Genomic DNA, 24,816 nt, shown 5'->3' on the forward strand with positions numbered 1-24,816 from the left:
GAGGGGCAGAGGGCACCGAGTCGTGCTGATCCCCGTTTGTCTCTTTATTTCACCAGCTGGAAACCCTCAAGCAAGAAGCAGCCACTCTCGCTGCAGACAACACCCAGCTTCAAGCCAGGGTGGCAGCATTGGAGACCGAGCGGGGCCAGCGGGAAGCCAAGCTGCTCGCCGAGCGGAGCCACTTCGAAGGAGAAAAGCAGCAGCTGGCCGGCCTGATTGCCGAGCTGCAGGGCTCCCTGTCCAACCTCAGCCAGGCCAAGGAGGAGCTGGAGCAGGCTTCTCAGGCTCAGGTGGCCCGGCTATCCACCCAGGTGGCCACATTGACCTCCGAGCTGGATACCCTCAACACTGCTGTGCAGCAGCGGGATGGGGAACTGGCCGGCCTGAAGCAGCAGGCCCAAACGGAGCAGGCACAGCTCACACAGACTCTCCGGCAGCAGGAAGAGGCTGCCCAGGGCCTCCGCCAGCAGGTGGAGCAGCTGAGCAGCAGCCTGGAGCGGAAGGAGAGGCAGCTGGAAGAGGCCGCCACGGAGAAGGAGGCCACCCGGCGAGACCAGGCCCAGCAACTGGCTGCTGCGGCCGAGGAGCGGGAGGCTGCTCTCCGGGAGAGAGACACAGCCCTCCAGCAGCTGGGGGCGGTGGAGAAGGAGAAGGCTGCCGAGTTGGACGTCCTGCAAGAGCAGCTGCGGGCCGCCCATGAAGCCCAGGATGGTGCCCAGTCCTCGCTGACACAGGCCCAGCAGGAGAAGGCGGAGCTGAGCCAGAAGGTGGAGGAACTCCATACCCATGTTGAGGCAGCCCGCCAGGAGCAGAGTGAGGTACAGGCCCAGGTGGCAGAGCTGAAGGCCCAGTTGAGGTCTGAGCAGCAGAAAACAACCGAGTGGGAAAGAGTGGCCCAGGAGAAGGCCCAGCTCCAGGAGCAGGTCCGGGCCCTGGAGGAGTCCCTTAAGGCCACCACAGGCAGCCTGGAAAAGGAGAAGCGCAGGGCTGCAGACACCCTGGCAGAGCAGCAGCGGTGCATCTGCAGGTTGGAGGCGGAGACGCGGAGCCTGGTGGAGCAGCACGAGCAGGGACAGAAGGAGCTGGAAGAAGAGAGAGCTGGGCGCAAGGGGCTGGAGGCCCGGTTACAGCAGCTCGGGGAGGCCCATCAGGCCCAGACAGAAGCCCTGCGGCAGGAGCTGGCCGAGGCTGTAGCCTCCCAGCGCGAGGCCGAGAATGAGTGTGAGCAGCTGGCCAAGGAGGTGGCCACCTGGCGTGAGCGGTATGAGGACAGCCAGCAGGAGGAGGAGCAGTATGGCGCCATGTTCCAGGAACAGCTGATGACTCTGAAGGAGGAATGCGAGAAGGCCCGCCAGGAGCTGCAGGAGGCCAAGGAGAAGGTGGTGGGGATCGAGGCCCACAGTGAGCTCCAGATCAGCCGGCAGCAGGACGAGCTGGCTCAGCTCCACGCCAGCCTGGCCAGGGCCCTACAGCAGGTCCAAGAGAAGGAGGGCAGGGCCCAGCAGCTCGCCACCGACCTTGCCACCCTGCAGGAGAAGATGGCAGCCACCAGCAAGGAGGTGGCCCGCCTGGAGGCCTTGGTGCGCAAGGCAGGTGGGCAGCCGGAGACGGCCTCCCCAGAGCTGTTCAAGGAGCCGCCCAGGGCAGGAGACAGAGAGTCGGAGTGGCTGGAAGAGCAGCAGGGACGCCCGTTCTGCAGCACGCAGGCCGCGCTGCAGGCTATGGAGCGTGAGGCTGAGCAGATGGGTAGCGAGCTGGAGAGGCTTCGGGCCGCGCTGATGGAGAGCCAGGGGCAGCAGCAGGAGGAGCGTGGGCAACAGGAGAGGGAGGTGGCGCGGCTGACCCAGGAGCGGGGCCGGGCCCAAGCTGACCTTGCCCTGGAGAAGGCCGCCAAGGCGGAGCTGGAGATGCGGCTGCAGAACGCACTCAATGAGCAGCGTGTGGAGTTTGCTGCCCTGCAGGAGGCACTGGCCCAGGCCCTGAGGGAAAAGGAGGGGATGGACCAGGAACTGGCCAAGCTTCATGGGCAGGAGGCAGCCCAAGGGGCAGTACTGAAGGAGCTTCAGCAAACTGTGGAGCGACTGAAAGAACAGCTGGCCAAGAAAGAGGAGGGGCGCCCGCAGTCTCTTGGGACAGCCAGCCGAGAAGACGCTTGTGGATTGCGAACCCAGTCCGAGGCTACTGAAAAGACTGAGCCAGAAGGCTCTGAACTGCAGGCCCTGCAGGCAGAGGTGAGCCGGCTGGAACAGCAGGCCCGTGAGCACCAGGAGAAGGCCTCCAGCCTGGAGCAAAGCCTTGAGTCTGAGCGCGCTGCCCACGCGGAGCAGGCCAGTACTCTGAAGACTCTGCAGGGCCAGTTAGAGCAGAAGGCCCAGGAGCTGGGGAGCAGTCAGGACGCCTTAGCCTCAACCCAGAGGGAGTTGGCCACCCTCCGTGCCAAGGCCCAGGAGCACAGCAAGGCCGAGGACGAGTGGAAGGCCCAGGTGGCCCGGGGTCAGCAGGAGGCCGAGAGGAAAAACAGCCTCATCAGCAGCTTGGAGGAGGAGGTGTCCATTCTGAACCGCCAGGTGCTGGAGAAGGAGGGCGAGAGCAAGGAGCTGAAGCGGCTGGTGGTCGCTGAGTCAGAGAAGAGTCAGAAGCTGGAAGAGCGACTGCGCCTGCTCCAGGCGGAGACCGCCAGCAGCAGCGCCAGGGCTGCGGAACGCAGCTCTGCTCTGCGCGAGGAGGTCCAGACCCTCCGGGAGGAGGCTGAGAAGCAGCGGGTGGCTTCTGAGAGCCTGCGGCAGGAGCTGGCATCGCAGGCGGAGCGAGCAGAGGAGCTGGGCCAAGAGTTAAAGGCCTGGCAGGAGAAGTTCTTTCAGAAGGAGCAAGCCCTCTCGGCCCTGCAGCTGGAGCACACCAGCACACAGGCCCTGGCGAGCGAGCTGCTGCCCGTCAAGCACCTGTGCCAGCAGCTGCAGGCCGAGCAGGCTGCTGCCGAGAAGCGCCACCGGGAGGAGCTGGAGCAGAGCAAGCAGGCGGCTGGCGGGCTGCGAGCAGAGCTGCTGCGGGCCCAGCGCGAGCTCGGGGAGCTGCTGCCTCTGCGGCAGAAGGTGGCAGAGCAGGAGCGCATGGCCCAGCAGCTGCGAGCGGAGAAGGCCAGCTACGCGGAGCAACTGAGCATGCTGAAGAAGGCTCACGGCCTGTTGGCGGAGGAGAACCGCGGGCTGGGCGAGCGGGCCAGCCTCGGCCGGCAGTTTCTGGAAGTGGAGCTGGACCAGGCCCGCGAGAAGTACAGCCAGGAGCTGGCAGCTGTGCGCGCTGACGCTGAGACCCGTCTGGCTGAGATGCAGCGGGAAGTGCAGAGCACTGCCCGGGAGCTGGAGGTGATGACCGCCAAGTACGAGGGTGCCAAGGCCAAGGTCCTGGAGGAGAGGCAGCGTTTCCAGGAGGAGAGGCAGAAACTCACTGCCCAGGTGAGGCCCTGGCTCAGCCACACCCCCGAAGGGCAGACCTGAGAGGCAGAGACGTTGTCCCTCTACATTCCCTGGCCTCTGATCCCCATGTGATGCCAGAGTGTCGGTGGCAGGAGGAGAGGTGGCTGCTAGTACAGGTCGTCTGTGGCCCCTGCTGGCCTAAAGAAACTCTCAGTAGCCTCCCCTTCCCCGAAGGCTCTGTCTCTGGTGAGGCAGGCTGTGAGAGCCATCAGCCTTTTGAGGCGCTCTGTCATGAGGAAGCATACTTACAGTGGAGGCCCCAAGAGCCACCGGGGACTCCAATGAGCCAAGATGGCATTTAAAGAGGCTGCTAGACGTCTAGTTCCTTGGGGGCAGAGTAGAGCCTCGGTGAGGTCAGCCTGGGAGCAGGGCGGGTGCCTTTTGGACCCCCATCTCACGCTGTCTCCGTTGCTCCCCCATGTGCAGGTGGAGCAGCTAGAGTTATTTCAGAGAGAGCAGACTAAACAGGTAATGCCTGAGGTCCTCGATAAATGCTGGCTGCTTAAGCGGTGACTGGTCTCGGTGCATGACCCCGGCTGCAGCTTGCCTCCGTGGGCTCCTGTTGTGAACTGTTTGTGAAGGGGCAGGGTCATGCCGTGGAACCCAGGCCGTCCCGGAGTGCGGTGTGCTGGGCCCTTTCAGGCCTCGCCCCACCCATCCCAGGTCGGCCTCTCCACCCGTCTGTATTCTCATCGTCTGTCAGGGACGAGGGGTAGGGCAGGCTTCGTCTTTCCTGTACCAGGTCCAGAGACAGCCTGCCCTTGGGATTCCCAGACCTCCAAGTCCTGCTCCCAGTTTGGGTACTCATCTGTGGGGACTCGAAGTTTGGCCACAGGCCTGGTGTGGCATAGCTCCCTTCTTTCTTGCAGAAGCTAGAAAGGTGATGTGCCAGACGGCCCCCACAGATTAGCAGGGCCGTGAGCTCAGGACGCTTGCCCATCACCTTCTGGGGTTTTTAACCCCCAGCATAAGATAGAGATGTTTGGGAGCAAGAGGGCCAAGGTTGAGAGGAGGTGAGGTCTGACTGCCTCGCCCTCACCAGGGTTTCTATGCTGCCCTAGACATCAAAGCTATCAAACTGGCATTTAGTGGGCGCCCCCTTCCTCCACTCCCTTTCCTACCCCATCATCTGGGGCCTGCTGAGGAGGTGGGCCCTCCTCTCCTCACATCCCCTCCTCCAGGGAGCCTGAGATGATGGGGAAGATCAGACAGAAGAGCAAACAGTTAGCAATGGAGCTCCAGCCTTTTGCCTTTACTGATCGTGCTTGAGCTCCCAGAAAGCCCAGGGGAGCTAGGAGCGTCTGTGGCTGCCATGCGCCCTCTCATCCCCTTCCTCCCTGAGCCCTTCCTCTCTGTGGGGGTGGGGTGGGCGTGAAATACGTGTGCTGCCCTGCTCTCGTCTTCCAGCTGCCTGACCCAGTGCTAATCACAGCCACCTCACCACTAGCGCCAGCCCTGATGGCCTGTGGATGTCGGGGAGAGGGCCGAGCAGTTGGGCTTTTGCTCTGGCAGTTTCTTGCGGTAGGGGTTGGGGGGTGTAGTCATCGAGCGTGTCTGCTGGCGTTTTAGAATGGGTGCCCTGCTCCTGTCCCGCCGTGGGAAGGTTGGGGCTGGGAACGGCGGCAGTAAGTTGTGGTGGGGTGTCAGCTCCCGAGTGACCCTGCTGCCTATCTCTGAAGCAGGGCGTGGAGGCAAGCGCGGGCAGGTGGCTCTGACAGCACTTGCGTTGGGTCATGTCACTCAGGTCCTGCCCACCAGCCAGGGTGGCCCTGAGTTTCTTACAGGGACACTGGGGACTGGCCTGGGGAAACCCCATAATTTGTCTGGACCTTCAGCGGAAGGCCCCCTGAGTCTCTCTCCTCTTGCCTCCCTGCCTCAGGTGGAAGAACTGAGCAAGAAGCTAGCTGACCATGAGCAAGCCAGCAAGGCGCAGCAGCAGAAGCTGAAGGTGGGACAGCAGGGGATGGGCCTGCCCTCCATCGGCTCAGGGGAGCAGGGAGGGAAGCGCTAAGCCCTGGCTGGGGCACCCTGGGGCCTGGCAGCCTCAGGAGCCCTGCCTGTGCCTCTGCGATCTGAGTGACCAGAGTGGCTCGCAACCCGCAGACCTTTACTGTCTGCTGCAGTAGCCACTAGCCATGTGTGGTTATTTAAGTAAAAAAATCCAGTTTCTCAGTTGCGCTAGCCACGTTTCCACAGCTCAGTAGCCATGTGTGGCTAGTGGCTACCATACTGGACAGGGCAGATCAGAACATTTACAGCACTGCAGAGGCTTTAGTTGGGTTGTGCTGTTTAATCTCAGGGAATGAGCGTTAGTGACATTTAGTACTACAGTGCAACTGAATATTCTTAATGCTTTCCGTGGTATCACCTTCTTTGGTTTAATGTTTGCTTTTTTGCAACTCCAGGCTTCACAGCTTTTAGTTAAGGGCAAAGGAACTTGGCCCCAGTGGCCCCAGGAGGGTCACAGGAGTTGGTGGGAGCTCAGAGCTGTTTGCCCAGCTCACTGCCCTGTGCTCTACACCGTGTCACAGTCATGCTGACACACAGGCGGAGTACACTCCTCTCAGGGGCCTTCCTGGTGCCGAGGGGTGAGGAGGGAAGGCTGGGTGGCCCTGGCCAGTGCCTGCTACAGACTTAGTACTTGCTGGCACAGATTGCGGGTGGACAGAGAAGCCGCCAAGGACAGACAGATCCTGCGCCCAAGGAGTCTGTGGTCTGTCTGGGAGGCGGCGCCTGCAGCATAACTGAGCCCACACCCGCTTCGGAGTCAGGTGGGCAGAGGCGCAGATCTTACTCTGCTGCTCAGTCCCCGTGGCCAATGTGCTTTCAGGCTCTGCACTCAGTTTCTTCATCTGTGAAGCGGAGCTGAAGTTAGTTCCCAGAGTGGTTTTGAGGAGAAATGAGTTCTTGTGTCCTCAGCACACATGCCTGTGCCTAGACCCCTGATGTTCCTGGGGGTCAGTGCCTTTCCTCCCGGGAGACTGTGTCCTCACGGAGGGAGGGTGAGGTAGCATGTGCCTGGTGTCAGGGCAAAGGCAGGCTGCCAGAACTCTTCCAGAAAGGGCATTGTCTGGACAGGAAAAGCTCCTACAGCATCTGGACTCTGAGGGGGGTGTGGTGCTTAGGCTGGAGCTGGGAGGGGCCCAGAAGCCTGTTGTGTGTCCTCAGAAAACATGCAGGAATCTGTAAACACCGTGGAGCCCAGGAGGTTAGGGGTCGGTGGATTTGGGTGAGCCAAAGAGGCCAGCGGTCATCAGCTTCTCTCCTCGTTCAGGCCCAGGGCGGTGAGAGCCAGCAGGAGGTCCAGCGCCTCCAGGCCCAGCTGAGTGAGCTGCAGGCCCAGCTGAGCCAGAAGGAACAGGCGGCTGAGCACTACAAGCTACAGGTGAGGAGCCCGGCCCCAGCCCCAGCCCCGGCGCCCCCCACTTCTCAGACCCCACCACCCACTCGCCCTTCCACCCACCCAGATGGAGAAGGCCAAGACTCATTATGATGCCAAGAAGCAGCAGAACCAAGAGCTGCAGGAGCAGCTGCGAGGCCTGGAGCAGCTGCAGACAGAGAACAAGGAGCTGAGGGCAGAAGTGGATCGGCTGGGCCGGGAGCTGCAGCAGGCCGGGCTGAAGACCAAGGAAGCCGAGCAGACCTGCCGCCACCTCACGGCCCAGGTGCGCAGCCTGGAGGCACAGGTGAGGCTCTGGCCGTGCCGGCACACTGGCCTCCAGTGCCCTCCTCTCTGCAGCCACCCTGCTGAGGCCTGCCTTCACTCTCTCTCCGCCCCCTTTCCCAGGTTGCCCATGCCGACCAGCAGCTTCGGGACCTGGGCAAGTTCCAGGTGGCGACTGATGCCTTGAAGAGCCGGGAGCCCCAGGCTAAGTCTCAGCTGGACTTGAGTATTGACAGCCTGGATCTGAGCTGTGAGGAGGGGACCCCTCTCTCTGTCACCAGGTCAGGGGGCACCCTTCCTCCCTGTCTGTTGTCCGCCCACTGTGATCAGGCAGCCTCCTGTGGGGAAAAGGCTGCTGAGGTGCCATTCCTGGGCACTGGGGCTATCAGAGAGGAAGATGGGAACCCTTTGCCCTCTGGAAGCTTGTTCTTAGAGGAGGAGTATGTATTAGAGGTATTAGGCTAGATGCTTGCATGTAGCATAGCGGGAATGAGAAGTAATGAGTGGTCAGAAGAGGCTTCATGGAGGCTGTCACTCCTGCTCTTGAGTCTTGAAAGAAACTATAGGTGTGTGTCCCATGGACAGAGAAGAGTGATAACAGCAAAGGAGGTCGAGAAGGAGCCTGGCTGGACAGTGAAGTGGGGAGGGTTGGGCCCAGGCCCCTGAGGGCAGGCTGGACCCCCCCCAACTGAAGGAGGCTGGGGTTTAGACCTGATCCTGAAGGCACTGAGGGGCCTCAGAAGGGTTTGCAGTTGAGCACATGGTCAGTTTTGCATTCTTAGCCTACCTATCCTGATAGGGAAAACTGAGACTTTAATGAGATCAATAAATGTATTTTTATGTTAAACACTTTATATGTGGCACAGATAGTGTTACATACACCTGAGAAATATGAATTCATTTATCCCATAACAACTCTGAGGTAGAGTCTATGATTATCTCCTTTCACAGAGGAAACTGGGGCAGCCTGGGGTCCCACAGTGGCAGGGCTAGGCTTGACCCCAGGCAGCCTGGCTTGAGTCCTAGCTTGTCACCACCGTGTGTCTCTCAGAGGCTGTTGTAGTCAAGGCGAGAGGGGACGAGGTAGACAGGAAAGGAGAGGAGTTGGGTGTGGTTAGGGGGCTCTTGGATTTGGCAGGAAAGGGAAGAGATGGAGGCTGGCTGGAGGTTGCTCCCCCAGCTTCGTGTTGGCTATAATAGGAAACAGAGGAGGAACAGACAGTGGACTTAGTTTGGGACATGTTGTTGTGGAGTCCAGAGGGGCAGTCTGGGGCTGTGTCTGGGAGGGTCTGGGGAGCAGGGTCCGGGAGTTGCCTGTATTGAGGAGCTCAGGGCACCGTGGGGTGAGTGGGCTCACCAACAACGGAGCAGATGGAAGGCAGGGTCCCAGTCAAGGACTCGTCTTGGTACCTCTGAAAAATCAGAGGGTGGGGTGCTTGACCTGGTGGTCTTGTTATAAATGTCACTGGAACGGGATGGACAAAATGTGGTCTAGCCCCAGGAATGGCACCTCAGCAGCCTTTTCCCCACAGCAAGTTGCCTCGCACCCAGCCAGACGGCACCAGCATCCCCGGAGAGCCAGCCTCCCCCATCTCCCAGCGTCTGCCCCCCAAAGTGGAGTCCCTGGAGAGCCTCTACTTCACGCCCATCCCTGCTCGGGGTCAGGCCCCCCTGGAGAGCAGCCTGGACTCCCTGGGGGACATCTCCCTGGACTCAAGCCGGAAGACCCGCTCCGCTCGTAGGCGCACCACGCAGATCATCAACATCACCATGACCAAGGTCAGGCTGCTGGGAATGGGGCTGTAGGACAGCACCGGTTGCTTCCTCTCCAGGGCCTTTCTCCATCAGGTCTCCAAAACCGCCTCCAGACACCCACAGACGAGAGCAGCAGAGCGGTGACTTGCTTTGGCCTCCCGTAGAAAGGGGCCAGACTGGCCTCGGCTGCCTGTCCACTGACAGGCTGCCGTGCTCTCTGTGTACAGTAGCGACCCTGTGCAGGCTCAAGGGGACAATGCAGAGAAGCTGCCCAGCCCATGCCTCCCAGCACGCATGCTGGGTGACAGATATGTTGTGCTGCCCAGGGGGCTGCCTACCTGCCTGGGGCTCTGGTCCTTGTTTCCACATCCCAAGGAGGTTGGGGAAGAGAGGAGGGGAGCACTTCAGCTACCAAGAAACCGAAGTTCTAAAAGATGGTCCCCTGGTGCGCTTGGTCAGAGGGACCTGTGGGACAAGCCTGATGTACTCAGGAGCCGCGGAGTCCAGCCCCAGCTCTGTACCCTGCTCTGTGACCCTCAGGCCAGTCCTTTCACGCCCGCCCGTGTACCTCACTTCTAAGACAGCCTGAGGCACTCGGCCCACCCTCCCTCAGAGCATTGTTAACAGACTCAACGAACAATGGGCAGGAGTCCTGACAGTCTCAGCACCTTGTGTGGGATTAAGAAGGCCCATTTCTTGCAGATGGGCAGCTGAGAACCCTGTGCAAAGCAGTGTGGACATGGGCAGCCATGGGATCTGAGGCGCTTCGGGAAAGGAAATGGGAGGCTTTTAAAAAAAATGTTGATGTATTTGGCTATGCTTGGTGGCGGGTCTTAGTTTTGGCATGTAGGATCTAATTCCCTAACCAGGGATCAAACCCCCCTGCATTGGGTTCAGTCTTAGCTGGTGGACCACCAGGGATGTCCCAGGACATCAGGGCCCAGCCCCACTGCAGCAGGTGCGTCTTCTCTTCCAGAAGCTGGACGTGGAGGATCCAGACAGTGCCAACGCCTCCTTCTACAGCACACAGTCAGCCCCCACTTCCCAGGCAGGCCTGAGGGCCGCCTCCTCCACCCAGTCTCTAGCCCGCCTGGGCTCTCCCGACGATGGCAACTCCACTCTATTCAGCCTGCCTGGCTACCGGCCCACCACTCGCAGCTCCGCTCGCCGTTCCCAGGCCGGGATGTCCAGTGGGGCCCCTCCAGGTAGGGGACTGTGGGGGCCTGACACCCAAACATGAAACTGGAGACAGATCCCAACACAGCCAAAGGACAAGCTGCGATCCAGCACCTCACCCCTCTCCTCCCTACCTGTTGTTCACCCAGGGGCTGTGCTAGGCAGTAAGGCTGATGTCATTCTCAGCCAAACGCTGCATGAGGGGCGGGGGATTCCCTGCACAGGAGTGCTCCAGGCCCCTTCTCAGGTGGGGAGGGGCTGCCAGGGGGGCCAGACTGCCAGGGATCTATCTTCAGATTCCTTTCTGAGGCTCTTGCCTTCAGGGAGTGCTCTGGGGTATGGATTCCTGGTCCTCCAATAGTTTCTTTTGGTGTCACAACCTCTGCATGGGACCCCAGGGAGGAGGCAGGGAGCCAGTCCCCAGGGAAGAGATGGTTGTGGGCCTCGTGCCCGTAGCTGCAGCATGGAGCAGAGCAGGACCCTGGGGTGCTGGAGTTCAAGGGCTAGGAGGGACGGAGTGGTGGTACCAAGGCCGGCGGGGTGCTGCCTCCACCCTCTTGTGCTGGCCTTGCAGCCCTGCTTGTTGCTGTCTCCCTGGCCCCGCACAGGCAGGAACAGCTTCTATGTGGGCACCTGCCAGGACGAGCCCGAACAGCTGGATGACTGGAACCGCATTGCAGAGCTGCAGCAGCGCAACCGAGTATGCCCACCGCACCTGAAGACCTGCTACCCCCTTGAGTCCAGGGTGAGCTCTTGGGTTCCCTGACAGGGACCCGCCCCTGCTGGCTTCCCTCTTCCTCCTGGACCTCCCTCCCGTTTCCTAGCCTGCCGAGGAGGGGGACCTGCTTCTGGTCAACTAGCAGGCAGAGAGGAACTCAGGAGGAGGTTCTGTGGAGGCCCGGAGTTGGCAGAGGTCTCTAGGGACGGCTCCTGTGGCTCTGGTGCATGGCACAGGCAGGAAGACAACAGGACGGGAGCCGTTTGCAATAGGAAGGCTCCAAATGCCCGGCCAGTGAGGAGTTCTAGGGCGGTCCTGCTCCATTTCCAAACAGCTCAGGTCTACCGACCACTTCTTTTACCCCACACAGCCCTCCCTGAGCCTGCCTGCCATCACAGATGAGGAGATAAAAACCGGCGACCCCCGGGAGACCCTGCGCCGAGCCAGCATGCAGCCAACCCAGATAGCTGAGGGCGCTGGCATTACCACACGGCAGCAGCGCAAGCGGGTTTCCTCAGAGACCCACCAGGGCCCCGGCACACCCGAGGTAGGTGACTTGGACTTTGGTCATCTCTAGTGGCCGCCATGTTTGCGAGTCTATTAGCAGGGAGTCTTCTGGTGCAGGAGGGAGGCAGGTGCTGGCTGGACACGGTCCACTTGCCTCGTGTGCTGTGGACCTAACCGTCCTCTTCCCCATAGTCAAAGAAGGCCACCACATGTTTCCCGCGCCCCATGACCCCCCGGGACCGACACGAAGGGCGCAGACACAGCAGTACCGAGGCCCAGAAGAAGGCAGTTCCAGCTGTTAAACAGGTTAGCCGGGGGTTGAAGGGAGAACCTGGAGGGGCCCAGCCCACTGAGCCCTAGAGCAACTGTGTGGCCAGTGGTGCCCCCAGTCTGACAGCCCTTCCCAACAGGCTGACCGCCGCCAGTCTATGGCCTTCAGCATCCTCAACACACCCAAGAAGCTTGGGAACAGCCTTCTGCGGAAGGCAGCCTCCAAGAAAGCCCCCTCCAAAGCCTCACCCAACCCCCGCAGTGGGACCCGCCGCTCTCCGCGCATCGCCACCACTGCAGCCAGCGCTGCCACTGCTGCTGCCAGCGCCGCTGCCACCACCCCCCGGGCAAAGGGCAAGGTGTGGGCACTGACCGGGAAGGGGGAGGGTTCGGCTCCTAGAAACCCAGTAAGGAGCATGGGTGACGACCCCCACTCAGCCACCCCAGGGCTCCGAGTAGGTCCCTGGAGGGCAAGGGCTGAGAGCAGGTGCTCCCCTCTGGTTAGCTGCTGCTCCTCGAGGAAAGCAGAGAATAAAACACTCAGAGCTGCTCAGGTGAAACCAGCCCCTGCAAACCTGCGGTAGATGCGTCCAGGGCTGCAGCAAGGAGACCACCCTAGTCTGGGCGTGTGGGAGCGGGAGGGGGCACAGGCTGGCGCTGAGCAGCTGTCTCTCTCTTCCAGGCGAAGCACTGAAGAGCCAGTGCCAGTGAGCGGCCCCGCCTGTGTTCCTGATGCTGCCCTCGCCTGGCCCTTCTCCTTCTGTCCCTTTCAGTGCCTTCTCTCAGCTCCCAGGCCAACAGTGGCCCAAATCCTCGAGACAGTGACGCCTGCCCACACCCTGGCCGGGACCCGGACCATCCCCAGGTGAACGGTGTCCTCAAGAGTGGCCCAGAGCCTGGGCACTTCTCCCTGCCTTGCCTCCTGATGTTTTCCTAGAGTAAAGTCACTTCTCCATCATAACCAGATTTGAGGCTGGCTTTGTGTGGCTGGGTCCTTGGGCCTAGCCAGTCCTCCCAGCCTCTGGATCTAGAAGGGACCATTGGAGGAGCAGGCCCTGGCCCCTGCTGCTCCTGGCCGCTGGGCCTCACGAGGGCCCTTGCTCTTGAAGTCCAGGACTGGGCACTGACCTAGTGGGAGCACCCCACCCCCAGGTGCATCCATCCACCCAAGGACCCAGTTGCCCACAGGATGCTCTTTTCCAGGAGAAGGGCCCTGCACCTCGGGGGGGTGGGGGGCAGCCCTCAGTGGCAGCTCCCATTGCCCACCCTCCTGGGTGGGATTTGGAGTGATGGGAAGGTTTTTAAGGGCCAGAGATGGATCTTTTCTAAATGTTATTACTTGTAAATAAAGTCTATTTTTTCTCCCTTGAATGCCGAGATGCCTTGGTCTGTGTCGGGGAAGCAGGGAGACTCCAGACCACCTACCTTCTCTCAAACCCCTTCTCCTGGCCTCTCTGAGGCCACAGGATCTTCCACTGTTTCTGGCCTCTGCTCCTGAGGAGCGTTACGGGCCGGCATCTTGTGAGGGCCTGTGTCCCTGAATCTGGTTTTGCCTTCAGCTTCAGAGTGGCATTCTCTCTCACTCCATGCTCCCTCCTCGCACGAGCCGTGTTCTGCGCTGGAACGACGGCCTAAAGGATAAGTGACTGGACACACGTCAGATGCTGCCGTTGAAGATGGTTTATGAATGCCCCCCCATGGGCCTTGCTGGGGTGACAGAGATACAGCAGCGGGTCAGAAACAGCCTCTGCCCGCATCCCAGGAGCCCACAGAGGAAACAAATATATTAAATGGATGCAGACTGTGGCCTGGACTTCAGTAAAGAGGTGGTGTTTCAACCAGGTGGCGGTGGAGCTCGGGTTCACCATCGGGATGGTGCAGCAGAGGGGACTGGCTGGAGGGCGGGGCTTCCTGTGGCAGGGGCACACTTGTCTTCGGCCCAGCCTGGAGGAGTGAAGCAAACAAGCATCAGGGGTGGGAAGAACTTCCCTCTATGCCATGTCTCTCCTGCCTGAGTGGCTCGGGCAGTCAGTGGGTATCAGCTGGAGGCTGCTGTGGGCAGAGCCCACCCTTTCCTTCCCACACTGAAGCAGGGCTCCTTATGTCCCGGAGGCCCTCCCTTGGGTTCCTCACCCAGAGCTGGGCCAGGACAAGGTGACGCTGGACAGTCTGCCCAGGATCCATGAAAACACAGGAGAAGTTGGTATCTTGCAGGGTAGGGCTCAGCTCCTCCAGCACCAAGGGCCTCCACAGCTGGGTCCACTTGCCCCTGTACTCCCGCCTGGAGCAGACGAGGGGGAGAGGCTGTGAGAGGACCGCAGCAGCAGCCTGCCTCCAGCCAGCCTCACCACCACGCCCTCACCTGGTGCTGCCCTCCCACAGCCGGCCTGGGAGGTGCTCGATGAAGGAGCCGTTGCCCAGCCAGTAGAGGATGCTGAAGTGGGGAAAGCGGCTGCAGGCGGTACAGGACAAGGTCAGCGTTCCATCTAAGGGGCACATGTGGCTGTTAGTCCTATAGAGCAGACCCTCCCGCCTCTGCCACGGTCTGCCCGCCCTGCCCCACAATTCAGGAATCTGGAATGCAAAGTCCAAGGGGAAGGCTGAGCAACAGGAATCTGGGGATGGGTCCCTCATCTGGGTCCTTGACTCCTAAGCTTGTTTCTTCAGAATGCCCTGGGGTTTCTAGCACCCAGCTTCAGTGACTCTAGGAGCTCTGGCCAAGGAGGCAGCACAGTAGGCAGTCGCTCAACTGAGAAGGCCAGAGGGCAAGTGGGCCCTGTGAGGAAGGAAGGGCTGGGCTTGGAGGCACCTCCGTCAGGACTCTGGGAGTCCTCTGACTGTTCTGAGTCCTCTCCATCCCACGTGACAACATCTTGGGAGCTGTGAGCTGAGCCCTGCACCAACTCGCAATGCTGGCTGGGAGAGGGAGAATGCCCACTGCTCAACCGAGCTGCTCGGTTGGTGACAGGCTACGTGGCAGAAGGCTGGGGGGTGCGTGCTCAGAGGCCAACCCACCCTTGGCGCCACTGTTCCCTCAGCCCGCCCTCGGACCACCGCGCCCTCCCATCCCACTGGAATAGCTCCTTACTCAGTGAGACTTCCTCTGCTGGCCAGGTCACTGTCAGCGCTGGGCACTGTTCAGCTGCTGGGAGTGCTAGCGGCCGCGAGGAGCAGGGGGCCTTTGCCATCCCAGGTGAGGCAGCTGTGGTGGCCTGAGGCACAGGTGTGGCTCTGGCCAGGTGGGAGATGATGTGGGCACAGAAGAGCAGGGCCCAAAGAGGGCTGGGGTCTGAGGAGAGGACAGTCACAGAGGTCAGCAGCTGTCTGACCTCCTGGGACTGCTCGGCATCCCAGCTCTGCTCTTGCTTGAGAGGGAGCTCCTACCAGGATTAAGTCTGGCAGATTCTTGGCTCTGCTGGGAATGGGTGGGGCAGAAGAACCTCTCCAGCCCTAGCTCTTGTCTCTCTGAATGGAGCACAGGGAGACCTTGGAATGGAGCCAGAGCACAGCATGCAGAGGCTGAAAGCCACAGCACAGCAGCTGAAGGGACCGCCTGGGGTCAGGTTCCTCACCGCCCTCAGGCCGCGCCCCACCCCTTCCACCCGCACATGCACAGCCCCAGGGCCCACCTGGAATCCAGTTCTGTCTCATGGTCATGATGAACTGTGTCAGGAGCTGCCGTGCCTTGCTCTATATATCTGTGACAACTTCCTCTCTGGGGAGGCGGGGGAGGTGACCGTGACAAACGGCTTCTCCTACAGATTCCAGGCACACTAGTACGGCCTTCCTGTGGTCTCCACAGCCCCTTCCTACGTCTGACTTTTCAGGGGGCTGCCAGACACTGTCCACTCTGCCCCATCCACCTGTCCCAACTGACAACTGGAGGACCAGCATCAAGCGCAGGCTGGAGCTCTTCCAGCCCCTAGAAACAAAGCTGGTGGATCCCCGCCTAGCTCTTTCTACCTTCAACATTACACTTGTCACTAGTCCAATCAAACGCTTCATTACAGGATGGAAACTGAGGCCCAAAGAGGATCAGGGACTTACCTAGTCACAAAGGAGGGAAAATTCTGCTGCCAGAGCTGTTCTGGGAAGGGCAGGATAGACAGTGAAATCCTTCTGGGAAAGCACTGCCCCCCCTCCTATCTTACTTTCAGTTTTATTTAAGCAGGGGATCTAGAGTAGGCTCTTGGCCACCAGCAGACACATGTGCTCCACAGCAGTCTGGACCCAGCCAGTCCCGAAGGTTCCTGCACACTGTGCCTTCTGCTGAGCTGGAGCTCACCGTGGCCGTGAGCCTTCTCACTCACTCCCAGGCCCCCTGCTCTGCAGGTGGTATCAGCCTTCAACCATCCTCAGCCTCACCCTCCAAGGGGTGCACAGGGCCATGAACTAATCAAAGTCTCTCCATCCCAAGACTCTGCTCTTCTATGTGAACAGAAAAGGCCTCCTGCTTCTTTCTTCAATCACACTATATTCAAGGGGACAACTGTCCTAGGCACTGGGGACCCGAAGTTGGATCAAGTGGACCATTTCAGACTCACACCAGCCCATCCACATCCTGGCCTTTCTCAGGTTCCCCACTCCCTCCAACCAACCCAACATCCACCCCTCACCCCCATGAATCCTCACTTCTGTCACCCCAGCTCCTTGGCCAGAGCTACAGACCTAAGCTCACCAGGAAGTCTAGTTTCCCCTTGCCTGGATCCCAAGAAGCCCTGAAGAGCCCTCTCTTTTGGACGCTGCCCCTTTCGGAGCTCCCCAGCTCAGTTTGGCTGTGTCTGGCCCCACATGAGCCCCATCACGGGAGCTACATTTCCCGGCCTCCACGGGAACCTCTCAGACACGCTTGGAGCACAAGCTAGAGCACTGGCCCTACAGAGAGGAGAGGGTGCTTTCCAGGGAAGAGTAGGTACACCCAGCACTGGCTGGAGCAACAACAGAGCTACAGAAGTCAGGGTCACACATGTGGCTTCAAGGGGTGGAGAGACCAGGGCTGGTGATCCACGGAGCAGGTGTGAAGGACCAGACCTGAATGTCTGGGATCAGGAGGATGGGGTCCTGGAGACAGAGCCAGGGAGGCCAAGAGATGGAATAAAGTTTGGAAGATGCGTCAGGAGCATGGCTGCAATCTCAAGGGGTGAGTGTGTTGTGTGTTTGTAAAAACCATACATTTCCAATTTAGATGTGGGAGACTAAAAGTCAACTCCTCTTCTCCAGGGCTCTAACTCACATCTTCTCAGTCCCTCCCCCACCGCCTGCCCAGGAGCTTCTGGGCTGCAAGACGCAGAGAAGCTCCTCCCTAGGAGCACCAGTGTCTCCAGCAGGGAGGTCAGGAGGCAAGACTGTCGGGGCTTCTGAGACCCAGTTCTCCGGGGAAGGGGGTGGGGATGCGAGGGACAGGAGACAGGATTCTACCTGTGAGTGTAAATAAGGCCAGAGTCGGGCTGCTGGGAGGTCATGGTACTCAGGACTGCTGAAGGATGGAGAGAGTGCCCCGGAGAGAGACTGGCCTTGGCTTCTCACATGACCTGATGTGGGGGTGGGGGTGGGGGCAGTGGTTTATTCACTAAGTTGTGTCTGACTCTATGACCCTCTGGACTGTAGCCCACCAGGCTCCTCTGTCCATGGAATTCTCCAGGGAAGAAAACTTGAGTGGGTTGCCATTTCCTTCTCCAGGGGATCTTCCCAACCCGTGGGTTGAACCCGCATTTCCCGCATTGCAGGTGAATTCTTTACCGCTGAGCCACATGTGGGTGAAGGAAGGACAAAAGTGAAAGGATGACCGCAGGCCCCAATCCACCGAGGACGGGCCCATGGGCATGAGTGAGCAGCATGTTGGGTAAGCCACAGTTGGGTAAGAGAGTGACTGGGGAGAGGGGTGGTTGCGGCAGGGCACTGACCTCAGGTCGTGAGGACGGTCACCCTGTGATGACCCAGGGCCCCTTCTGCGACAGGAGAGAAGCCCAGCAGGCCATCTCACTCAGGGATGTTGGACGGGACCCACCACTCGCCGGACCCAGCTCTCAAATGGGAAGAGCAAAAAGGCAGCAGAGGCCAGGCAGCCCCGGGGACCGCAGGAAAAGAGGTGGGAAGAAGAAAAGCAAGATGGATGTTCAGCTTTCCAACCCAGCTCACGGAGCTTTATTAAGAACAGATGACAAGACCCTGCTTGGTTCCTGCTGCACCTGAAGGGCCATATTCCCTAGGAACCTGGCGTGGAAAGTCCGTATTTGCCCTCCTCCTTCCTTCAAAACCCCTAGGACCAGAGCTGGGACCTACCTGAAACCCCCTTTCAGACGCCATACTCACCCGGCCCTGACCCTCTTCCCAGCCACCCCAGCACTCAGGCTGCTGGGCCCAGGCAGAACCCAGGGATGACGGGGCTGACATGAGGATATTCCTTGAGCTGGGAATCCCCTGGCAGCTTCAAGGGAACAACGTGTGACTACAGGAAGAAGTGTCACGTCTGTCAGTCCCTCCACCGCAGACACACACACACACACATGCTCACTCGGGCTTGCTGGGAAGGAAGTGATGCGGCAGTGGCATTCGGCGCATGTCACCACTTCTGGGCAGAGCGTCAGCTTGCATAAGTGGCCCTCAATCACTGCTCTGTACAGATGGTCTCTGTTCTTGACTCAGTAAGCCCTGCTTAGGGGAAGGTTCCCCAACAAATTCTCAGGGAATTCTGAGGTCCCAGGGCTTCCTTCACTGGAAAAGCCATGACAAGGTTCCATTTGCCTCAACCAGCCTATGGCCACCCCCACAGGGAAGGCCCGCCCGTGGCCTTAGCTGGGAGGAAGGATACTTCACCCCGCAGTGCTCTTCAGTGGCACCGGCCACAGTTCTCTGGCCCTTCCGCACTGAGTGTACCAGGCTCGAGCCCCACGCACGGAAGGAAGAGGGGGGCAGGGCCTGGGGCTCACAGCCAGAGGTAAGATGGCTCCTTTACGTCAAAAATGTTGTGGCTCTGCTCCTGCCCTGCTCAAGCAGGGAGGTGAGGCCTGGAAGAACTGGGGCAATTCCTAAGCTCCACAATAAAAAAGGTTTTTAAATATATTCATCAAAATAGTTTTCTTTTAAAAAGCCCCCACTGCTGACAGCCCCACCGGCTGGCTCTCCATCACCTCCCTCCCCAGCCCGGACACAGCCGGAGGAGTCCTGAGTGGCCCAGTGCCCCTCTGAGTCTTTCCCACCCAAGAGGTCTTGGAGGGCAGGGAGGAGAGTGCCCTGAGGTCCATGGTGGGTGGATGTTCTTCCTCCTGACTATTCCAGGCCCAGGATATAGTTGATGCCTTGCACCAGGCCAATGATGACAGGCTGCCATGCTACCAAGTACCGAAGCCAGTCCAGCAGTTGTCCGTACATGACATGAGGCCTCTCCCAGCTGTCAAGTGAGTTAAAGAAAAGGGGCTACATGTTCGAGCTGCTGAGGCTGGCCTAGGGGATGGGTAAGAGGGTCTGTCTACATGTCCCAGACACTTCACAGAAATCAGCCTACCAAGAAAGGTGCTTTCTAGAAAGCCCCACCCAACCTCTCCATGTTGGAACACAAGTCTGAACCTGGAGAATGAGGGAAGTGGGACAGAGGGGATCAGTGCAGAGGATCAGACAGACAAGGCAGAGGGTGGAGTGGTGAAATGAAGCTCTCTGTGGCTGATACACACAGAGGGCTCTGCGTGACCCCCTCTGTAAGCTGGGACTGCCAGTGAGCCTGAGACTGCCATAGATTTCTCATGACAACAGCTTCGGGGAGATGGGGAAAGAGATAAGGTAACCCGAAGGTTCTTTTCCAAAATGGGAAGATTTCTAGGTCAACGGAGGGGTTGAGTATGAGGACAGAGGCATATAGGGGCAGAGCAAGAGGCTGGTCACAGGGGGATAACTCCTGGTAGAGAGGCTCCAAGGAGCCCCATCCAAGGGCACTGAACATGGGGGCCCTGCTGAGGCCAAGCAGCCCTGGAGAGGAGTCCCTTCCCTCCACTTTACAACCCACTGCCGGGAAAGACACTGGAGAGGGAGCCTAGGAATCCAGCTCCGGGGAAGCACAGACCTCACAAGACTGTGGGGAGTCCTGAGGGCATCAGGAACCAGTCTGGCCCACTACTGGGAACCAAGAGAAGCCCCGACCCTCAGCTTGACCATGGAGTTACTGAACTAGACCCCAAAAGAACCAAGCAAGGAACCATAAAGGGGAACACCAAGGCCCTCCACAGCCCGGCTAGTATCCAGGGGCCAGGAAACCCCCATACAGAGAGAAAGGGCAACTGGGAGAGGTACCTGGATCCAGGAGCAGCTGAGAGCAGCACAGGTCCTGTGTTCAAAGTGGAGGGGACAGGGCTGGTCTCCAGCCCCGCCTGCCAGAGGTGAGGCATCACATGTTAGTTACATCACCTTGAGAATGTTAGTCAACCTTGAAACTGTTTCACTGGTAAAAATGAGGATACTATTACCCAGGTCACAAGGCTCTAGAGAACGAGTGAGCTCACAGAAGGAAAGCGCTTGGCACAGTGCCGCCAGATGCGCAGGAAGCAGGCGGGCAAAGGAAGTCGCTATCACTACCGATTCACCCTCGAGGGATCCTGAGTGGTGAGGAGAAGCTGAGCTGTTGGTCCTGCCCCACATCCCACCCACCTCCCTAGACAAGCCAAATGGACTGGTGGGCAGTTACCAGACAGGGCTCAGGAGGGGCACCCCAAGACCCACCTGATGCAGGCTGGTACTTTCTTACCACTGCCCGCTCCCAACAAGAGCCCAAAAAGGATACGGGTTGCTGAACATCCTCTTGAGGTCTACTTTCTCTTTGCAGTAGGGACACGTCTGCTTCTTTCCCACAATGCACCAGCCGCGGATGCAGAACTCGTGGAATCTGAGCACCACTGGTCAAGGGAAATAGTGGGCAGCCAGGATGGCACTCCAGCCCCATGATAGGCTTCACGGCGTCCAGGCCCTAGCTCTGGAGGGAGGTTCAAACCCTGGCTTCACCTCTTACCAGCTATATTGTCTTAGGCAAGCTGAGAGTACACCTCCGGCCCTGCTTCCTCACACATAAAGTGGGGTTAATGAACTCTGCCTTACAGGGCCGCTCTGGGCACAATGGAGAGCACACGGCCCAGAACGGGAGCCAAGTAAGGACGTGGTGAACACCAGAGGCGCCACTCAGGGGCACTTGATTCCAGCACTGAGGGAGCCAGTTAGAGGATGCTCTTCCCTGGCGACTGACCCAATCTTGCAGCAGCTGGTGTAGCTGAGGCTCCCTTCTGACCTGGCCAGGCTATACACGCTGCTTACACACAAGTGGCTCCCATCTATAAGAAAGACCAAAGGAGGCAGCCGTTTCCACTCCCTGGGATTGGCTTCCCTATCAGAGGACATGACCCAGATGTGTGCCTCTTGTGACTCTCCTCCTCTCAAAGGTCTGGATGGCATGCCCAGGGTCATGATGGTCCCCTCCCTCCCTGACTGGAGTGCGCACGTGGTGAGAGAGGCAGCCCAGGAGCTCCAGGCAGGATACACGTGATTGCAAGACAGTCTATACGTGTTCTCAATGATGCCTTCTTCACTGACGTCCACAAAGATCTGCTGCCCACACACTGCACACACACTGTCCGAGAGGTGTTTGGTGGGCATGCCCGACTCGCTGTAGAACTGGGAGAGAAGAGCAGGAGGAAAAGACAGGAAAGACGTGAGAATCAACCAAAGTGGGATGATACCAGCGAGGCCTGGGGTCTTCTGGAGAGAACGTGACACGGCAGGTGGAGGATCCCAAGCTGGAGAATATCTCACCGTCAATCATCCTCATCTCTGTGGCGCAGATGGGGTGAAAGGACTAGACCAGAGATGGGCTGGAAGTCGGGTCAGACAGAACCTGAAGACGGGGCTGGTCAGCATCAGGGTAGGAGACCAGCAGGGAGAAGGGTTCGGGGCCGCTGACAAGGAACCACATCAGCTAAGCCACTCTGTGGCCACACCGTGGTTCCCTCAGGTGGGCGACATCTCTTCTCCAAGAGGCACATCAGTGAAACACCTGGTGCAATGGTGGCTGGGTGACAAGGGCATTTTCAGGCACTTGTTGCAGCAGTAAAACAGCTTCAACCCATTTGGACAGCATTTGGCTTGATGTCTCAAACTGCCACACTATTTAACTCATTAACTTCACCTTAAGAAATTTAAAGAAATTTCTTTAAAAACAAAAAAAGCTTCATGCATATAGATACTCATTTAAGTGTTATTTATAACTAAACAAGTGAAGAGTCTGGCAACCTCTCAAAAAGTTAAACACAGCAATACCATATGACACAGCAATTCCATTCTTAGATAATACTCCTAAAGAATAAAAACCAGGCCTAACCACACACTTGTACACCAATGCTCATTAGCAGCATTAATCACAAATAGCCAAAAGGTGGAAACAGCCCAAGTGTCCATCAACAGAAGAATGGATAGACAAAATGGGATCTATCCCTCCAATGAAATGTTACTCAGTCACAAGAATAACGAAGTTCTGATACATGCCAAAACGTGCAGGCACTTTGGAAACATGCTAAGTAAAACAACTTAGACACAAAAAGATAAGCATTGCACTGATATATGAGTCTATTTCTATAAAATATCTAGAATAGCCAAATTCATAGATAGAAAATAGAAAGAGGTAACCAGTGGTGGGGAGGAGGAAATGGGTTATTGCTTCTGTTTGGGATGATCAAAAATTTTGGAAATAGCACACTGAACAATGGGTAAAATGGTGAATTTTATGCTACATATATTTTCCCAAAAAAGCAAGAAAAAAAAGCAGCAAACAAAAACAAGCAAAGAAATGGAAAAAACCATAAATGACCAACAATAGAAGGATGCCTCGATAACCTGTGGCACCCACTCAAGGGGCTAGACAGGCAGCGAGTCAGCTGAAGCTTGAGATACAACATTAAGTGTCAAAAGCAGGGCACAAAATTGGAGGCATAGTACTGTTGTTGGTACCATATGTAAAGACAAGCAAGCAGATCGATCAAAAGGTCAGAAGGAAATGTATGAGAATATTTACACCAGTGATGTCTTGGTAGTAGGATTATAAATGGGTGTTTTTTATTTTGCCTACTTTTCTGTACTCAAATTTTCCTTAATGAACATATATAACAGGCAAGCCTCAGAGATATTGTGGGTTCCATTCCAGAACACCACAATAAAGTGAGTCACACAAATTCTTTGGTTTCCCAGTGCATTTAAAAGTTATGTTTCTACTTACTACTAGGTGTGCAATAGCATTATGTCTAAAAAACCAACTATGACAGTAACATCCAAGACCACAGATCACCATAACAAATAATAATGAAAAAATTCAAAATACTGCCAGAAGCACCAAAATGTGACACAGAGACACAAAGTGAACAAAGGCTGTTGGAAAATGGTGCTGATAAACTTGCTTGATGCAGGGGTGTCATAAACCCTCAATTTGCAAAAAGCAAAACAAAAAATTATCTGTGAAGTGCAATAAAGCAAAGCATGATAAAAAGAGGTATGCTCATACCTTAAAAGATTATTTATTACCATGGTTAATCACAGTGAATGAGGAATTCCATGCTCCAAACAGAAATTCAAAATTTTGTGTACTTTCCTTATCGTTTATTGTTCAATAACTACATAGCATTTCCCCTTGATCCCAAGAATAAAAGACTTGAATTTTGTTGAAACTATTGTTTTTTTTCTTTTCTTTGTTCTTAAAAATGATGGTAAAACACATGTAACATAGAATTTACCATCTTAACTATTTTTAAGTATACAGTTTGGTAATGTCAGTAAGTATATTCACATTGATCTGCAGCTCATCTCCAGAACTTTCACATCTTGCAAAACTGTAAAATTAATTCTTTAAAAGGCTTCTGTATTTATTATTACAATTTAATCTGTACCTATAAAGGGAAACAGATTATACTTAGCCTTTTTTGTATCGTTATTTTCCTAACTTGAGTTTCCTCTGTTTTTTGTTTCCAAGCAACTGTCTTCTGAAAACTTCACAGCCCGTTAGCTGGGTGAGGGACAACAGTGGAAGAAGGGCGGGGGTAAAGGAGCTGGGACAAGGAGTAGGGAGGACACAGCTACGTCTGCCACGACCTCCACTCCACATGCGGCTTCTCTGACTCCAAGCAGCCCTTCTGAGAAATGGCCTCTCCTGACTCCAAAAGTTCTCAGGGGTAGAGGGCAGAGCTGCCCCAAGAATCCATGAATATAGAGTTTCTGGCCTTCAACGCTCCCTCCCTGTCTTGCAAGAATGTCTGAAGTGGCTTAAGGTGAGCCTGTTACTGTCACAGAACACCAGAGCAGCCCTGTCACTGGGGAAACCAAAGCCCAGAAAGTAAAGAAACTAGCTGTGATGAGAACCCAGACCCCCTGACCAAGATGTTCACTGACATCTGAACACTGGAGAAATGCAGCTACTTAGCTCAGTGAGGGCCAATAATTCAAAAGGTTCTGATTTGTGTATCAAGAGTGCAAAAGGATAAGTGAGAGTTAAAGTGAAGTTGCTCAGTCATGTCTGACTCTTTGCGACCCCATGGACCGTAGCCTACAAGGCTCCTCTGTCCCTGGGATTCTCCAGGCAAGAATACTGGAGTGGGTTGCCATTTCCTTCTCCAGGGCATCTTCCTGACCCAGGGATCAAACCTGGTCGGGAAACCGCATTGGAGGCAGGGTCTCCCGCATTGGAGGCAGACGCTTTTTAACCTCTGAGCCACCAGTGAGAGTTAGGGTGAAGCCAAACCCATGGGAGCCCACTAGCTGCAATTCTCCAAAGCAGGAATCTGAATGTTTGTGCTGAGAGGACCTCTGAGACAGACTCCACCAGAGTTCAAGAGGCTGATGGCTCTGAATGTGCCTGCCTGAGTATTTCTAGGCACATCAACTGAACAGTGAGAAGAGAGACCAAGAAGTCTGAGCCCAGCTCTGGCACCAAATCCTTGCACACTTGTGCAGCACAGGAACACCACCACTCACTCTGGCCCATGGCATCGGCAGTGAGAAAGGGGAACCCTCCAACTCAGGACAGGAGAGCTCTGAGGAAGAACTTAACCTCAAACCACTCCAAGTTCTGCCCCAGGATACTGGGGCAGGGATACAGCATCAGAGAGAACCTGCATGAGGTGATGAGAGTAGGAGGGACACTGAGGCAAAGTTCTATTAGGCCTCTAGCTTCTCCATTCTCCCTGCGAGCTAATGTAGCGACAGGCCAGCAGGGTCAAATCCCACAATGTTTC

General features: G+C 57.1%; 3 protein-coding genes across 11 annotated transcripts in view; 1 reads left to right on the forward strand and 2 right to left on the reverse strand.

Annotated features, from left to right (window-relative positions):
* The window catches only part of NUMA1 (nuclear mitotic apparatus protein 1), a 72,480-nt gene extending 59,543 nt beyond the window's left edge, over positions 1-12,937 (forward strand). For 5 of the 6 annotated variants that reach the window (XM_027563010.1, XM_027563011.1, XM_027563012.1 and 2 more), the window contains exons 14-26: positions 57-3,455; positions 3,903-3,944; positions 5,356-5,424; positions 6,751-6,861; positions 6,944-7,162; positions 7,264-7,421; positions 8,673-8,919; positions 9,872-10,100; positions 10,680-10,816; positions 11,160-11,336; positions 11,489-11,602; positions 11,707-11,925; positions 12,249-12,937. In XM_027563010.1, coding sequence (XP_027418811.1) covers positions 57-3,455; positions 3,903-3,944; positions 5,356-5,424; positions 6,751-6,861; positions 6,944-7,162; positions 7,264-7,421; positions 8,673-8,919; positions 9,872-10,100; positions 10,680-10,816; positions 11,160-11,336; positions 11,489-11,602; positions 11,707-11,925; positions 12,249-12,260 — 5,133 coding nt within the window. In that variant the 3' untranslated portion in view covers positions 12,261-12,937. The remainder of the gene's footprint in view (positions 1-56; positions 3,456-3,902; positions 3,945-5,355; positions 5,425-6,750; positions 6,862-6,943; positions 7,163-7,263; positions 7,422-8,672; positions 8,920-9,871; positions 10,101-10,679; positions 10,817-11,159; positions 11,337-11,488; positions 11,603-11,706; positions 11,926-12,248) is intronic. The other variant, XM_027563014.1, reaches the window with a different exon arrangement.
* A 294-nt stretch (positions 12,938-13,231) lies between these two features.
* Positions 13,232-17,189, reverse strand: IL18BP (interleukin 18 binding protein). The gene is made up of 5 exons (XM_027563020.1): positions 15,196-17,189; positions 14,655-14,855; positions 13,929-14,052; positions 13,700-13,847; positions 13,232-13,510 (listed from the first exon to the last, which is right to left on the reverse strand). Exons 1-5 carry the CDS (start codon positions 15,221-15,223, stop codon positions 13,382-13,384), a joined length of 630 nt encoding a protein of 209 aa, XP_027418821.1. The 5' UTR covers positions 15,224-17,189; the 3' UTR covers positions 13,232-13,381.
* A 492-nt stretch (positions 17,190-17,681) lies between these two features.
* The window catches only part of RNF121 (ring finger protein 121), an 83,192-nt gene continuing 76,057 nt past the window's right edge, over positions 17,682-24,816 (reverse strand). For all 4 annotated transcript variants that reach the window (XM_027563017.1, XM_027563018.1, XM_027563019.1 and 1 more), the window contains 3 exons: positions 21,084-21,217; positions 20,337-20,438; positions 17,682-18,956 (listed from right to left, as the gene is read on the reverse strand). In XM_027563017.1, coding sequence (XP_027418818.1) covers positions 18,836-18,956; positions 20,337-20,438; positions 21,084-21,217 — 357 coding nt within the window. In that variant the 3' untranslated portion in view covers positions 17,682-18,835. The remainder of the gene's footprint in view (positions 18,957-20,336; positions 20,439-21,083; positions 21,218-24,816) is intronic.

This window comes from Bos indicus x Bos taurus, chromosome 15, assembly GCF_003369695.1.
Source record: "Bos indicus x Bos taurus breed Angus x Brahman F1 hybrid chromosome 15, Bos_hybrid_MaternalHap_v2.0, whole genome shotgun sequence".
Taxonomy (NCBI): domain Eukaryota; kingdom Metazoa; phylum Chordata; class Mammalia; order Artiodactyla; family Bovidae; genus Bos; species Bos indicus x Bos taurus.

Coding starts and splice junctions, on each gene's coding strand:
- IL18BP (XM_027563020.1), bottom strand. CDS start 15,223: ATGACCATGAGACAGAACTGGATTCCAG. Junction 14,856..15,195: donor GAGACAGAACTGGATTCCAG/GTGGGCCCTGGG, acceptor TCCTCTCCTCAG/ACCCCAGCCCTCTTTGGGCC. Junction 14,053..14,654: donor AGCAGAGGAAGTCTCACTGA/GTAAGGAGCTAT, acceptor TGTGCCCCTTAG/ATGGAACGCTGACCTTGTCC.